At 39.2% G+C, this 12,965-nt stretch overlaps 1 protein-coding gene across 3 annotated transcripts in view; it reads right to left on the bottom strand.

Annotated features, from left to right (window-relative positions):
• SLK (STE20 like kinase) overlaps positions 1-12,749 on the bottom strand; it is a 69,238-nt gene extending 56,489 nt beyond the window's left edge. For all 3 annotated transcript variants that reach the window (XM_065407420.1, XM_065407421.1, XM_065407422.1), the window contains exon 1: positions 12,459-12,749. In XM_065407420.1, the coding sequence (XP_065263492.1) occupies positions 12,459-12,608 (150 nt within the window). In that variant the 5' untranslated portion in view covers positions 12,609-12,749. The remainder of the gene's footprint in view (positions 1-12,458) is intronic.
• Between the last annotated feature and the right edge of the window lie 216 nt (positions 12,750-12,965).

The following is a 12,965-nucleotide window of genomic DNA, read 5'->3' as shown; positions in this document are numbered from 1 at the left end:
CCAGTAATACATTTAAACATTTTTAGAAGGTCTCTTTCTAGAAGTCTATAATATATAACTAAACTATTGTTGTATGCAAAGTAAATAAGGTTTTTAAAATGTTTAAGAAGCTTCATTTACAATTAAATTAAAATGCAGAGCCCCCCAGACCGGTGGTCAGGACCCGGGCAGTGTGAGTGCCACTGAAAATCAACGCGCGTGCCGCCTTCGGCACGCGTGCCATAGGTTGCCTACCCCTGATCTACACTAAAGCGGTGCAGCTGCAGCGCTTGTAGCATAAATGTACCCTGACTTGTTTCTTCTCTACTCCACCTCTCATTGCCCATTTCTGACAAAAAGTAACAGTACCTAAAATGGAAATCCAATCTGAATTTGTGACAAGTGCAATTTCATTATTTCACTATTTATTTTTTTTAAAGGAGAAATTAATTTGGGTCTAGCTGTTTATGCAATTCCCAACACAGTCTAACAGTAAACACCTACATCCATTACAATAAAGCTATTTTTCACTTATATTCAAATATATTAATAGTCTAAACGATTTGCTCCCCATACTGACATATTTAACATTTATTTATGCAATAGTCTAATACAACAAAGAAAGCTGTTATCCCTTCCAGACCTTATGTTCAGATAATGAAAAGAAAAAACATGCATTTTTTCAGTTTATACAGGAAGCTATGAGTTGAGACAGATTAGAGCAAAATATTTTATAAATACAAACAATTTTGAATCAAGACTGCCAAAAATCCTCCACTGATTTTTTGTGTACTAAAATCTCTGGGTGCACTTAGCTTCATTTGATCAGTATTACTGATTCACCTGCATTGGAATGGAAGATACCAATAATTTGATAAAGGAAGAATTTTCTACCTGCTTGTTTTTTCCTGTGCCCCAGGGTTACCAAATGCAGACCAATCGGTTATAACTCCTTGTGCAGATTTCAGATTTCACATGATAGCCAATCAAAAACTTATTTTTTGATTTGCTAGCCAATTCAATTCCACTCACCCCCTTACTCCAGACTAGGTTTTTTCCAGTGCTGAAACTTTAATTAATGCAAAACATGGCAGCATGCAAAATTTAAATGGAACTAAATGGGTATACACCCTAAAAGAAACTAAAAGGAAGAGAAGAACTTCTCCTTTATGTATTAGACAAAAGTTACATGCTAGGATAGAGACAATAATGCTAAGTAGACCCTCACTGTGAAGCCACTTTCCTAATATAAATAAAACAGTAAAGGAAGGTTAATTTAACCTCAGTCCCAATAAACAAAAAACCTGAGGACCGGACCAGCCTGGGATAGATCTCAATAAGTCTCTATTGAGAGAACATATTTGCTAGTGAATACTGTGTGCCACATCTACACTAGAAACTTTTGCCAGTATGAAAATGTCTGTTAGGGGGATGACTTGTGTTTAAAAACAAAACAAAAAAAACACCACCACCGCTCACATTTCTACACCAGCCAAATCCCTAGTGTATATAAAGGTGTGACAACCAGGGTCCTAAGGGGAGAACAGAAGTTTTAAACCCCCAAAATGAACAGTTAAGCCAACTGATTGCATACTGTATTATTGTACTATAAAAGTATATTGAGTACAGTCTTTTATGAAAGCTTGTAATGTTCTGAACTTGGTCATTATGAGGTTTATACAGATTCTATTTATGAATATAGGTATTCATGTATATAGAGAACTGTGCTCATAATCTGTACAACTTCATCTACACCTCACAGCAGGGCAGTGAGCACCTCCCAAGCCAAGTGTTTATACAAAACCAGATTCAAGTAACCATCGGCTCAGGAAAAGACAGTGATAAACCATTACAGATTAATAAGAAGACACTGAGACCATCCAGGCTATCAAATCAAGAGGGAATTTACCCACTCTGAAAGTCCATGGTGACTCTTGGTTAGAGGGTGGGGGAGGGGGGCAGGCTTTTACAAGCAGGGTTGGTACTGAAGGTTTTTATCCAGAACTGGAGGGACAGCCTCCGCGCCAGGAGGCCCGTCTGTGAATGCTGGATCCCTCCTATAGGTAGAGGGTATGTCTTAAGGCCATAGGTAACTTGTATTAGGAAAGGGATTTTATCTAATATGAAAGTGTAAAACTTGAAGTTGAATTTTTATGTTTATTTTCTGTGTAACTTGTAGATGTTTGCTTCCCCTTACTATTTTAGCTTTTAATCTGAGATTTTTCATTGAATAAACTTTTATTTTTACCCCAATCAGGTCTCTGGTGTGCAAACTGCATTGAGTGCGTATGCTAAAGTAAGTTGATACTTGGGGAGGCTGGCTTCACGTCTTCAGGGGTAATGAACCAGGGGAAAGGTCAGAGTGTCTGGTACTTAAGAAATCAGGAAGGATTTATTTAAGGAGACTTGGGATTGGAAGCACTGTTGGGGTCTGAGACAGTCTGTTCCCCATATTGACCCATTTTTACAAGACTATGTTAAATATTGTACAAAGCATACTGTGTAAGATATCATTTGAAAACTCATTATTTGCTGATCATTATTTTCCTGGTAAAACACGTGTGGCAATATTTTATGTAAAGATTAGGGCTGTCAATTAATCGCAGTTTTAATCTCACTGTTAAACAATAGAATACCAATTGAAATTTATTAAATATTTTTGGATGTTTTTCTACATTTTCAAATATATTAATTTCAATTACAACAGAGCATACAAAGTAAAGAGTACTCACTTTATAATGTTATTTTTATTACAAATATTTGCACTGTAAAAATGGCAAACAAAAGAAATAGTATTTTTCAGTTCACCTCATACAAGTACTGTAGTGCAATCTGGATCCTGAAAGTGCAACTTACAAATGTAGAACCTTGTGTTACATAACTGCACTCAAAAACAAAACAATGTAAAACTTTAGAGCCTACGAGTCCACTCAGTCCTACTTCTTGTTCAGCCAATCACTAAGAGAAACAAATTTGTTTACATTTATGGAAGATAATGCTGCCCACTTTGTATTTACGTCACCTGAAAGTGAGAACAGGTGCTCGCATGGCACTTTTGTAGCCCCTTGTGCTTCGGACACCATTCCAAAGGGCATGCTTCCATGCTGATGACACTTGTTAAAAAAAGAATGCATTAATTAAATTTGTGGCTGAACTCCCTGGGAGAGAATTGTATGTTTCCTACTCTGTTTTACCTGCATTCTGCCATATATTTCATGTTATAGCAGTCTTGGATGATGACCCAGCACATGTTCGTTTTAAGAACACTTTCACTGGAGATTTGAGAAAACGCAAAGAAGGTACCCATGTTAGATTTCTGAAGATAGCTACATCACTCAACCCAAGTTTAAGAATCTGAAGTGCCTTCTGAAAGCATGCTCTACACCTCGTCCCTCTCAGGTTTTAGAAGTCTTAAAAGAGCAACACTCCGATGCGGAAACTACAGAACCCGAACCACCAAAAAAGAAAATCAACCTTCTGCTGGTGGCATCCGACTCAGATGATGAAAATGAGCATGCGTCAGTCCGCACTGCTTTGGATGGTTATCAAGCAGAACCCATTATCAGCATGAAATGCATGTCCTCTGGAATGATGGTTGAAGCACGAAGGGACATATGAATCTTTAGTGCATCTAGCGCATAAATATCTTGCGATGTCGGCTACAACAACGCCATGCAAACTCCTGTTCTCACTTTTAGGTAATATTGTAAACAAGAAGCTGGAAGCATTATCTCCCGTAAATGTAAACAAACTTTTTTGTCTGAGCGATGGGCTGAACAAGAAGTAGGACTGAGTGGATTTGTAGTCTCTAAAGAGATTGCACTATAGTACTTGTATTAGGTGAATTGAAAAATACTATATTATTTTTTATACAACTACTTGCACTGTAAAAAACAAAAATATAAAGTAAGCACTGTGCACTTTTTATTCTGTTATAATTGAAATCAATATATTTCAAAATGTAGAAAATATCCAAAACCTATTTAAATAAATGGTATTCTATCATTAATTGCACAATTAATTTTTTTAATCGCTTGACAGCCCTAGTAAAGACATAAGATTTCACTGTATAATATAACCAAGACATGTTCCAATATGTTCTGGAGGTCAGTCACAAATAAGTTCACCAGAGATAAAAGGCTAGACAAATGCCTCATCCAGGTGTCAACAAAATCAAATGGATCACCACCTAATTAAGTGGCCACTCCTCGGCAGCAGAGAGGGGGCAGGTTAAAAAAAAATTATATATTTCTTTGTAACCAAGTCTGACTTATATACCTCATTACTTGTAGTCACTTAAAATCTATCTTTCTGTAGTTAATACATTTGTTTTGTTGTTTTATCTACACCAATGTGTTTGGGTTGAAGTGTCTGGGAAATTCCATTTGGGATAACAAGATTTGTGCGTATCATTTTCTATTAATAAATGACTGACTTTATATGAGCTTGTATTGTCCAGGAGGGTGCTCTCCAATACAAGATGCACATTTCTGGGGGGAAGTTTGGGACTGGAAGTTTGCTGGTGTTGTCCTGCAGTGTAATTCATGAGTGGCTGGCTATAGCCCTCACAGTATAGCTGGGAGTGATTTACATGCTGGAGACAGTGTGAGAGCAGACCAGAAGTGATTGCTCTCATAACAAAGTAGTGTAAAAGGCACCCCAGACTGGGGAATTGAGGGGACACAGTTGTCTATCAGTCCAGATTGTACCCTAGGTAATGTCACAGTGTCACCCTGCAAAGAGTAACTAGGCTGGTGAGAGCCAGCATGAGACCTTATGTTTGTGGGCTTGCTACCGGTGTCCAGGATCTGAACTATTTCTGCACAGCATAAAGATCCCCACCCAAGGTTACAGGGCAGCCAGGGACAGAATCCCTTGCTAGTCTTGGTGGACCCCAAAACACCGTAACACGTATAGAGGCATAAAAGTGCCTTTGCTGGTATAGCTTATTTTGCTTGGGGAAACTGTATAAATTATACCATCAAAAGTACTTTTTGCCAATATAAGCTGCATCTACATTAGGTGGGTTTCCCAGTACAACTGTACCAGCAAACAGTTTCCAGTGTAGATTAGGTTTAGTAGAAAATTTGGAAAAATTGGAGACTGTGGTTGTTCTGGACAACTTTCTCTCTCTTTCAACCCAAAAAAGAACGGTAGAGAGAAGAATGGGCTTTATTAGGCCAAGGAAATTTCACCACTTCGTATACCTATGCTAAAATGAAGTTGGGAAACTCTTGTTGCCTTCATATAGAGCAAAACAGGATTTGGATTTTCTGAATTCTGATAAGAAAACAGTACAGGTCCTGTGAACATCTAACATGAGCCAAAGTTTTGTCACCCTAGACCTAGGACAATAACTGGTGTGACAAAGTTCCTCCTCTACCTTGGTGGGTCCTGAACTTATTGGCGGATTTGCTCGCCTCACAGATTCACCCTGTGGGTCGGGAAACAATCCAGAGACCTTCCCCTCTGGTAGAAGCTACTGTCCAGGTCAACTCCTCCTATGTTTGATCAGGAGTTGGGAGGTTTGGGGGGAACCCAGGCCCGCCCTCTACTCCGGGTTCCAGCCCAGGGCCCTGTGGACTGCAGCTGTCTAGAGTGCCTCCTGGTACAGTTGCACAACAGCTACAACTCCCTGGGCTACTTCCCCATGGCCTCCTCCCAACATCTTCTTTGTCCTCACCACCGGACCTTCCTCCTATTGTCTGATAACGCTTGTACTTCTCAGTCCTCCAGCAGTATGCCTACTCACTCTCAGCTTCTTGCACACCTCTTGCTCCCAGTTCCTCACACGCACTTCCTCTCCTCTGGCTTCTTCTGGCCTGACTGGAGTGAGCCCTTTTATAGCATCAGAGGGGCCTTAATTAGAGTCAGGTGCTTAACTGCCTCACCTGACTCTTAGCAGGTTAATTGGAGTCAGGTGTTCTCATTAGCCTGGAGCAGCCCCTGCTCTGGTCACTCAGGGAACAGAAAACTGCTTATCCAGTGGCCAGTATATCTCCCTTCTACTACTCTGCTGTTCCCAACTGGTCTGGGTCTATCACACTGGACAAAACAAGAAGCATGAACATTTTTGAAGAATTAAAATATTTGCAAGACAACTTTTTCTGATGAACAACTGTATATGGAAATAGGATACTGCACTTAGGCCAAGAGATTGTAGGGAGTAGACTTATTGGCAGAGCGTCCTCTAGAGGAGCCTGGGTGGAAAACACTTCCTAGATGTTAGGAAAGATCATAACACTTCATTAGCTTACAGAAGGGTAAGTAATTTTTTTCTCACAAGCCAAACTGGCAGATTAAACTGGAAGTGGATCCTGGCCACTTCTGATTGATTTAGAGGGCTAAGTGGGGCATTCTTGCAGTTAAATTAGTCATGCATACACGTAAAATACAGGATCCTTAGCAGTGAATTTTAGGAGTATAGCAAGACCAACCCACGAACAACATTATGTACACCAAAGGCTTTTTTACCCACAATCTGAACACCATATTAAATAAATAAGTTTAGAAAGTGATTTGATGAAACCTGTTATGTAGTAACTCTTAATTTCAGTTTGAGTTCCCTATATTGATTTAGTTTAAAACAACTCCTTATTGAATTGAATTAAATATACGGCCTTTTAATCTGAAACGAGAGACCACATGAGTATCACCAATTTAACCAAATCACTTTCTAAACCAATTTAAATTGTAGCTACAACCGTGAGTAGACCACCCCTCAAAATGATTTTCCAAAGAGTCAGACCTTGATGAAATCAAAGAATTTGCATCAGAACTATTTCCCCCCCCCCCCCAAAAAAAGTGATTTTCATTCTCCCTGAAAAATTTCAAATATATAAAAACAATAGGGAAAGTTTTTTCCCCTCCACTTTCCTCATACTCAGAAGTAACAATTGCTTTTGTTCAAACTCCCTAAACAATTAACCCCCCAGCACACAGCAAACGGGGGGGGGGGGGAGAGAGGGGGAGACGCGGGGGGCAGGAAATCTGCCTAAAAGGTGGAAGTTTTGAGTGCCTGAAAACTAACTAGAATGAAAAGCCTTATCCAACCTTAACCATCCCTATAATATGAGAAAGACCAGCAGCAGTCTCCAGTTATGTAGCCACCCTGATCTAGCTGGGAGAGATTTACAGTGGGAATATTAGTTTTTAATTGAACTATTTATAAGTTTTACCTAACTAGTATCAAAGATATTTCTAAATGTTATTTAGAAGTTCAGTAAGTTAATGAACTGAATGCATGGATAGCCCATTTCAGCCTGCCCGGGCTAAGACGACATGAGCAGATCAGTACAAATGCTTCCAGGACCAGAAAATTTGTACTATTTATTGAACCGGGATAACTCTTGTTACTATATTCCAATGACATGGTTGTTTTATTGCTAACTTCAAGAGGACTCTGCCAGTTATGAGATCTTTTTAGTGCACTTTGAGACCTGGTTCTCAATTAGAATAAGACCATCATCATGATATTTAGGAAGAATCCTCTTTAAATTGAGTGGAAGATAGAAGGCCACCTTGTAGAACAAGTCTCTGCTTTTACTTACTTAGGGATAAAGTTTCATCATCTGGGCCATTCGTCACGTTATCATAAAGACTTAAAACAAAAGGCCCTTAGTTCTGCTCAAGGGGTGCTCTGTTCTACCTGCTTGAATGGGGGAACAGAGTTGCCACAGCGCCAAGAATTTTTAATGCTGAAATAAGGCAGATTCTCTGCGGGGTCGAAGTTTGGTTTAGAGGCCAAGTTTCGGCCTTAACGATCATTCAAATAATTTTTTGAAGAAACTTTATTCCTTCATTTTCTCACCCCCTCCGCCTTGCTTTTATGTGACATGGTAGGTGTTTTTATTAGTAGAGCTGTACATAGTAGAGCTTGTATTGCTTTTCTTAAATATTGGTCTAAGCTGTACTCTTCCAGATTATAGACTGCCCCATCTTTGCCTTCAGGAGATGGGAGGGACAACCTGTGAATTGTTTCCATGGTATAAGACTCTCCAATTTATTATAGCTAGCTTGAGATTTTATATTACTCAGCTATTGTCAATATATTTTAATCAGCATCATCAAATACTCCAACAGACAGTGAAAGATATTACCCAAAAAGAAGATCTGGCTGTGATTCAGGAGTCTAAGTTTGCCTTTTGGTTCTCTACTTTGAAGATGGTCATGTTTTTATTTTAATGAGTTATCAAATCCTCATTTAACCAAGATTCCAAACCATGGAAATTGCTATCCTTAGAGGCAGATATGAACAAGTTCCTTCACATTTTTATTTTTGCCCATGTAAATCTAGAGTGTTGGAAGAGCTACCTCATTATTTTTGAACTACAGAATTTTTCAGCTTCTGAGAGCACAGTGGATTTTACCTCTCTCTTTTTTTTTTTTTTAAAACATCATTTCAAAAGATGTTTTAAGTATTTTCTCAATCTCTGGTAGTAATTACATCGGTGGCAATTTTTGGTCTTTTAGCATTGTACCAAAGAAGAGTTTTTATGCAGTTCTGATTGACATTTTAAATTATATGGATGTTTTTGTTTTAGATTGTGTATATTTTTCTTTTTGTATTTGCAAGAGACATGTCATATGCAATCTAATAAAACTGAATTGAACTGGAAGCAGATAAATGATTAGGAAGAGAAAAAGAACCATACCATTAGCAGAAAAAAATTTAACCCACAAATTAGATATCCTAAAGACTTCAACTACATTTTGTTAGGTTAATATATCCTGTATTAAATAAATTTATATTAATAAAATTAATCAAGTCAATTTCATATGACCAATAGTAACCAATATGTTCAAGAAAAATGTTGTTTTAGGGGGTTGCTTAAGCATATTTTGTCAACTGAAAATGAATTATGACTACTTAAAAGATGTTTCTATAAATGTAAGCTATATCAAGTAAGCAACCTGATCTTTGTTTTGCATTAAATACCCAAGAAACACAAAATCTGATTTGTTTAGCGTTCTTTTATTGTAAATCTGCTGAAACATTGAGAATACGGACATTTACACAAAGGTTCCTAGGGTCTTAACATAAAAAGATGTTTTAGTCTACTTAAATCCAATTCAGAGAAAACTGGGCTGTGGAAGTAGTATGTTATTTCCCTTAAGCTTTTGACATTAAGGTATCCATGAAAATTATGTTCACTCAAGGAATAAAAACTAATACTTCTATGAGAAGACACTTGAGTACTCTTCACTGCTTTTATGCAAGATAACAAAGGTGGCTTGATTTAGATTCACTGGGTAAAAGGCTTTGAGATCCAGGATCTACTTAACTAACATGGTTTGGCTGCTAGTTTCAGAATGGAATTGTGACTGAACAGCTCTATTTGCCCCACCCCCTTCTGGATGCCAGATAAAGCTTAGCTCTAATCACTTTTCAGCAGATTTATTTATACTTGCTTTGTAATTTAACCATTTATTGGTATTCAAGATGTAGTTATATATATATATATATATATATATATATATATATATATACACACATACACACACACACACACACACACACTACTAAAGCACATTAATGACATTAGCAAAGAATGGCATGCTCAAAAAGATAATTTGGAGGCGGGGGGGGGGGGGGGGAGAAGGGGGCGAGGAAGTAGTTTTTCCAAAATGTGTTGGTATGAATTCGTTGTTTTATAAAATCACTAAATACAAATTGTCTTTAAAAGGCAACAGGTCTGCTTTATTGAAATAATTCAACATCTTTCCAATAATTTTAGTCAAAACATGTTATGCGTCTCTGTTTAGAAACCGCCAGGATTTGTAAAGGAGTTAAGATTATGACGTACTCCAACACTTGGAACTAAGAAGTTTCTGTGTAACAGCCTCAGTGAACAAGCTACAATACATATAGGATGTGTAGTTTAGACATCTTCCTCTCAAACTATAAATAGGAACAAGTAGAACTCCTCAGAAAATATGAGCAACCCTACTGCTAGTTATCTGCCACTTTCCATTTTTTAAAATTGAGGGAGTTTTCAGTAGTGTTAAAATATGTGAAAATTGACAGATTTTTGCATTCAACTAAAAAAGTTTGTTACTTGTGCTCTCACAAGACTGTGGAATTCCAAGTGTCATTCTTAATACTATAATCTAAATACCAATAGTCTTTAAAAATATTTTTAGTTTGAAAATTGTTAAAATTGTGAACAACTTCAGCATTTAAAAGTTTTGTTTTCTGAATGCAGAGACATCATCAAATTAGAAGTCACACTTTCTGCTGAAAAATGTGTACTTACTGTGGGGGGAGCTAAATCTCTTTTATTGTTTACTTGGTTCATACTCAAAATGCACAATTTCACTGTTCTGCATCATGCACTAGTATGACAAGATCACTGGTGCTGCTCTCAGGGGAGCTCACTACATGATTTTACCCAGATTTGATTGACATTTTCAAAACAATCTAAAGGATTTAGATACACATCATCCATTCATTTTCTTGGAAGATGTACCAATCCCTGCTTTGAAAATCTCAACTTTGCTTTTAAAAAAATAAAATAATCAAGTTCTGTGTTCCTTTAAAAGGATGTTATTTACATAGAAGAGTCCTGAAAACCAGACTCTGGAATTAGAAGAAGTTTTCTGAGTTTGGCTATATCTTACACTACAGATTATGTCGGCAAAACTTATGTTGCTCAGGTTTGTAAATGTTACAGCCCCCGAGCGACATAAGTTACAGCGACATAAGCGCTTGTGTGCACAGTGCCATGTCAGTGGAAGAGTTTCTCCCATCGACATACCTTCTGCCACTCGCGGAGGTGAGTTTTTTTACACTGACGGGAGAGCTCTTCAACAGATACGCTGCAGTGGCGCAGCTGTATCGGTACAGCTACGTCACTGCAGCGCTGTACGCAGACATGGCCCTAGTGAAAAGGAAAGCATGCAACAGATGCTACTTAACTTAAAAAAACGTTAATGGAAAGGGTTATTCCCTCTAACAATCTGGAAAAGAAACATAAGAAAATGCCAGGATTGCTTCTGTCCAGAATAGCTATTTGCTGGAGGAAAAGGAAACTGTGTAAACCAGTGGTTCTCAACCAGGATCCAGGCCCCTTGGGGGGCCGCGAGTAGGTTTCAGGGGTCCGCCAAGCAGGGCTGGCATTAGTCTTGCTGGGTCCCAGGGTGGAAAGCCAAAGCCCCACTGCCTGGAGCTGAAGCCTGGGGCTCCAAGCTCCGCCACCCAGGGCTGAAGGCAAAGTCTGAGCAACTTAGCTTTGCAGGGCCCCCTGTGGCAAAGGGCCCCAAGCAATTGCCCTGCTTGCTACCCCCTAACCCCGGCTTTTATATACAGAAAAACAATTGTTGTGGCACAGCTGGGCCGTGGAGTTTTTATAGCATGCTGGGGGGAGGGGGACTCAAAAAGAAAAAGGCTGAGAACCCCTGGTGTAAACCATCTTGTATTCCCACTGAAATGTAGTATTTTAAACATGAAAACTTCTTGACTGAAACAGTTACTTTCCAGCAACAATGCATCATCCTTTTTTCTACACTTTATCCGTGTCCCATGAATCTGCTCAAGATATCACCTTCCTGCATCATATCTGTTCCCTAATGAGCTTGAGGCTGCAGTTCTCTCCTTGCCATCAAGAAACATCAAACACCATGCACTCCATAAAACAAACTAGAGGCATTGACACCCTGTGTGAAACCCAAAGTCAGCAGAGAAGAATGCTTGAAGGCATGAGTTTATTTCTTGACATTTGATAGTGTCTTTATGAAACAAATTTAAAACTATTACAATGTAGGTTTCTTCTGTGAAGTTTCAGATAGTAAATAGCCTATACAAATGTAACTTATATTGCTATATTTCAACATTTTATATCAAGTCATTGAAACAAGTTAGGACAGCCAGCACACACATCCTTAAAAAAGAAAAACCTGGATAGCCCTGGGGCATTTAATTAAATCTGATAAGAGAACAAGATATTCTATTAAGGCAAATGAACTCATTAAAAATATCACAAGATCAGCACTCATGCTACTATAAGAGACATTTAAGTCTATTTTACTTTCAAGTTTGATAAAGTAGCCAGGGAAAGAAAACTGAGCTTATGCTTAACTAGAGAAGCCTATCCCTTGAGAGATTAAGAGCCAGACTGAACAAAACACTGGAGGGAAAAAAATGCAGGAGCAGGGAACAACTCAGCAGTGGCGGGTTGGAGGAGAGGGCGGGCCGATGACCTAATAGGACTTTTCCATCTCCAGTTTCTATTATTCTTTGTGATGATTAAGAATTTCAGATAGCGCAGTGCTGTCAATGTTTGGCTATGTGACTGGGCAAAACACAACCTATTTGCCTCAGTTTCCCAAAGTGTAAAATGGGCATAATACTTACCTACGTTAGAAGGCTGCTTTGAGATCCTCAGACAACAGGCTGTATAGAAGGGCAAGCTTGCGATGCACTTGTTTCAAGAAACAATACCACATGAGGCTTAGTTGCCACTTGTCAAGTTCTCTCTTACCTTGAACACTTTACCAAAAGCACCATCTCCCAGCTCTCCTATAATCTCCCAGAACTCCTCCGGATTCAAGTCTCTCTTGACGTTCTCATATTGTTTCTTTTTCTTCTCGCCACCGAGCTTAAAGATTTTACGAAAGTTAAAGAAAGACATTTTTTCCTCCCTTCAAAAAAACCAAATTGTTCCAAAATTAAAAGAAAACCGCAGAGGGTGGGAACAGCCGCAGCTCTCTGAGCAGCGTCTCACGAGGTCTCACTCCACCTTCTCCTGCAAGGGAAAAGCTAAGAAGTGTCTTGCCAGTGCGCTGCCCCGCACGAGCCCCCCACGCGGCCGCGCGTGGAAAGCCCCTGGCCCGGTGGTGCAGCGCTGAGGCAGGGCGCGGGAGGAGATCCCCCTCGGTGCTTAGCGGGCTGCGTTATTTCCCCCCCTCAAGTCTCTCCCTGAGTCGCTATTCGACAACAGCCGGCTGCGGGGCCGTCACATCGGCGACAGGCGCCCGGGTCTCTGCTC

Source organism: Emys orbicularis, chromosome 7, assembly GCF_028017835.1.
Source record: "Emys orbicularis isolate rEmyOrb1 chromosome 7, rEmyOrb1.hap1, whole genome shotgun sequence".
Classification (NCBI taxonomy): Eukaryota; Metazoa; Chordata; order Testudines; family Emydidae; genus Emys; species Emys orbicularis.
The sequence above is the reverse complement of the archived record's forward strand: the minus strand, read 5'-3'. Positions and strand labels throughout refer to the sequence as shown.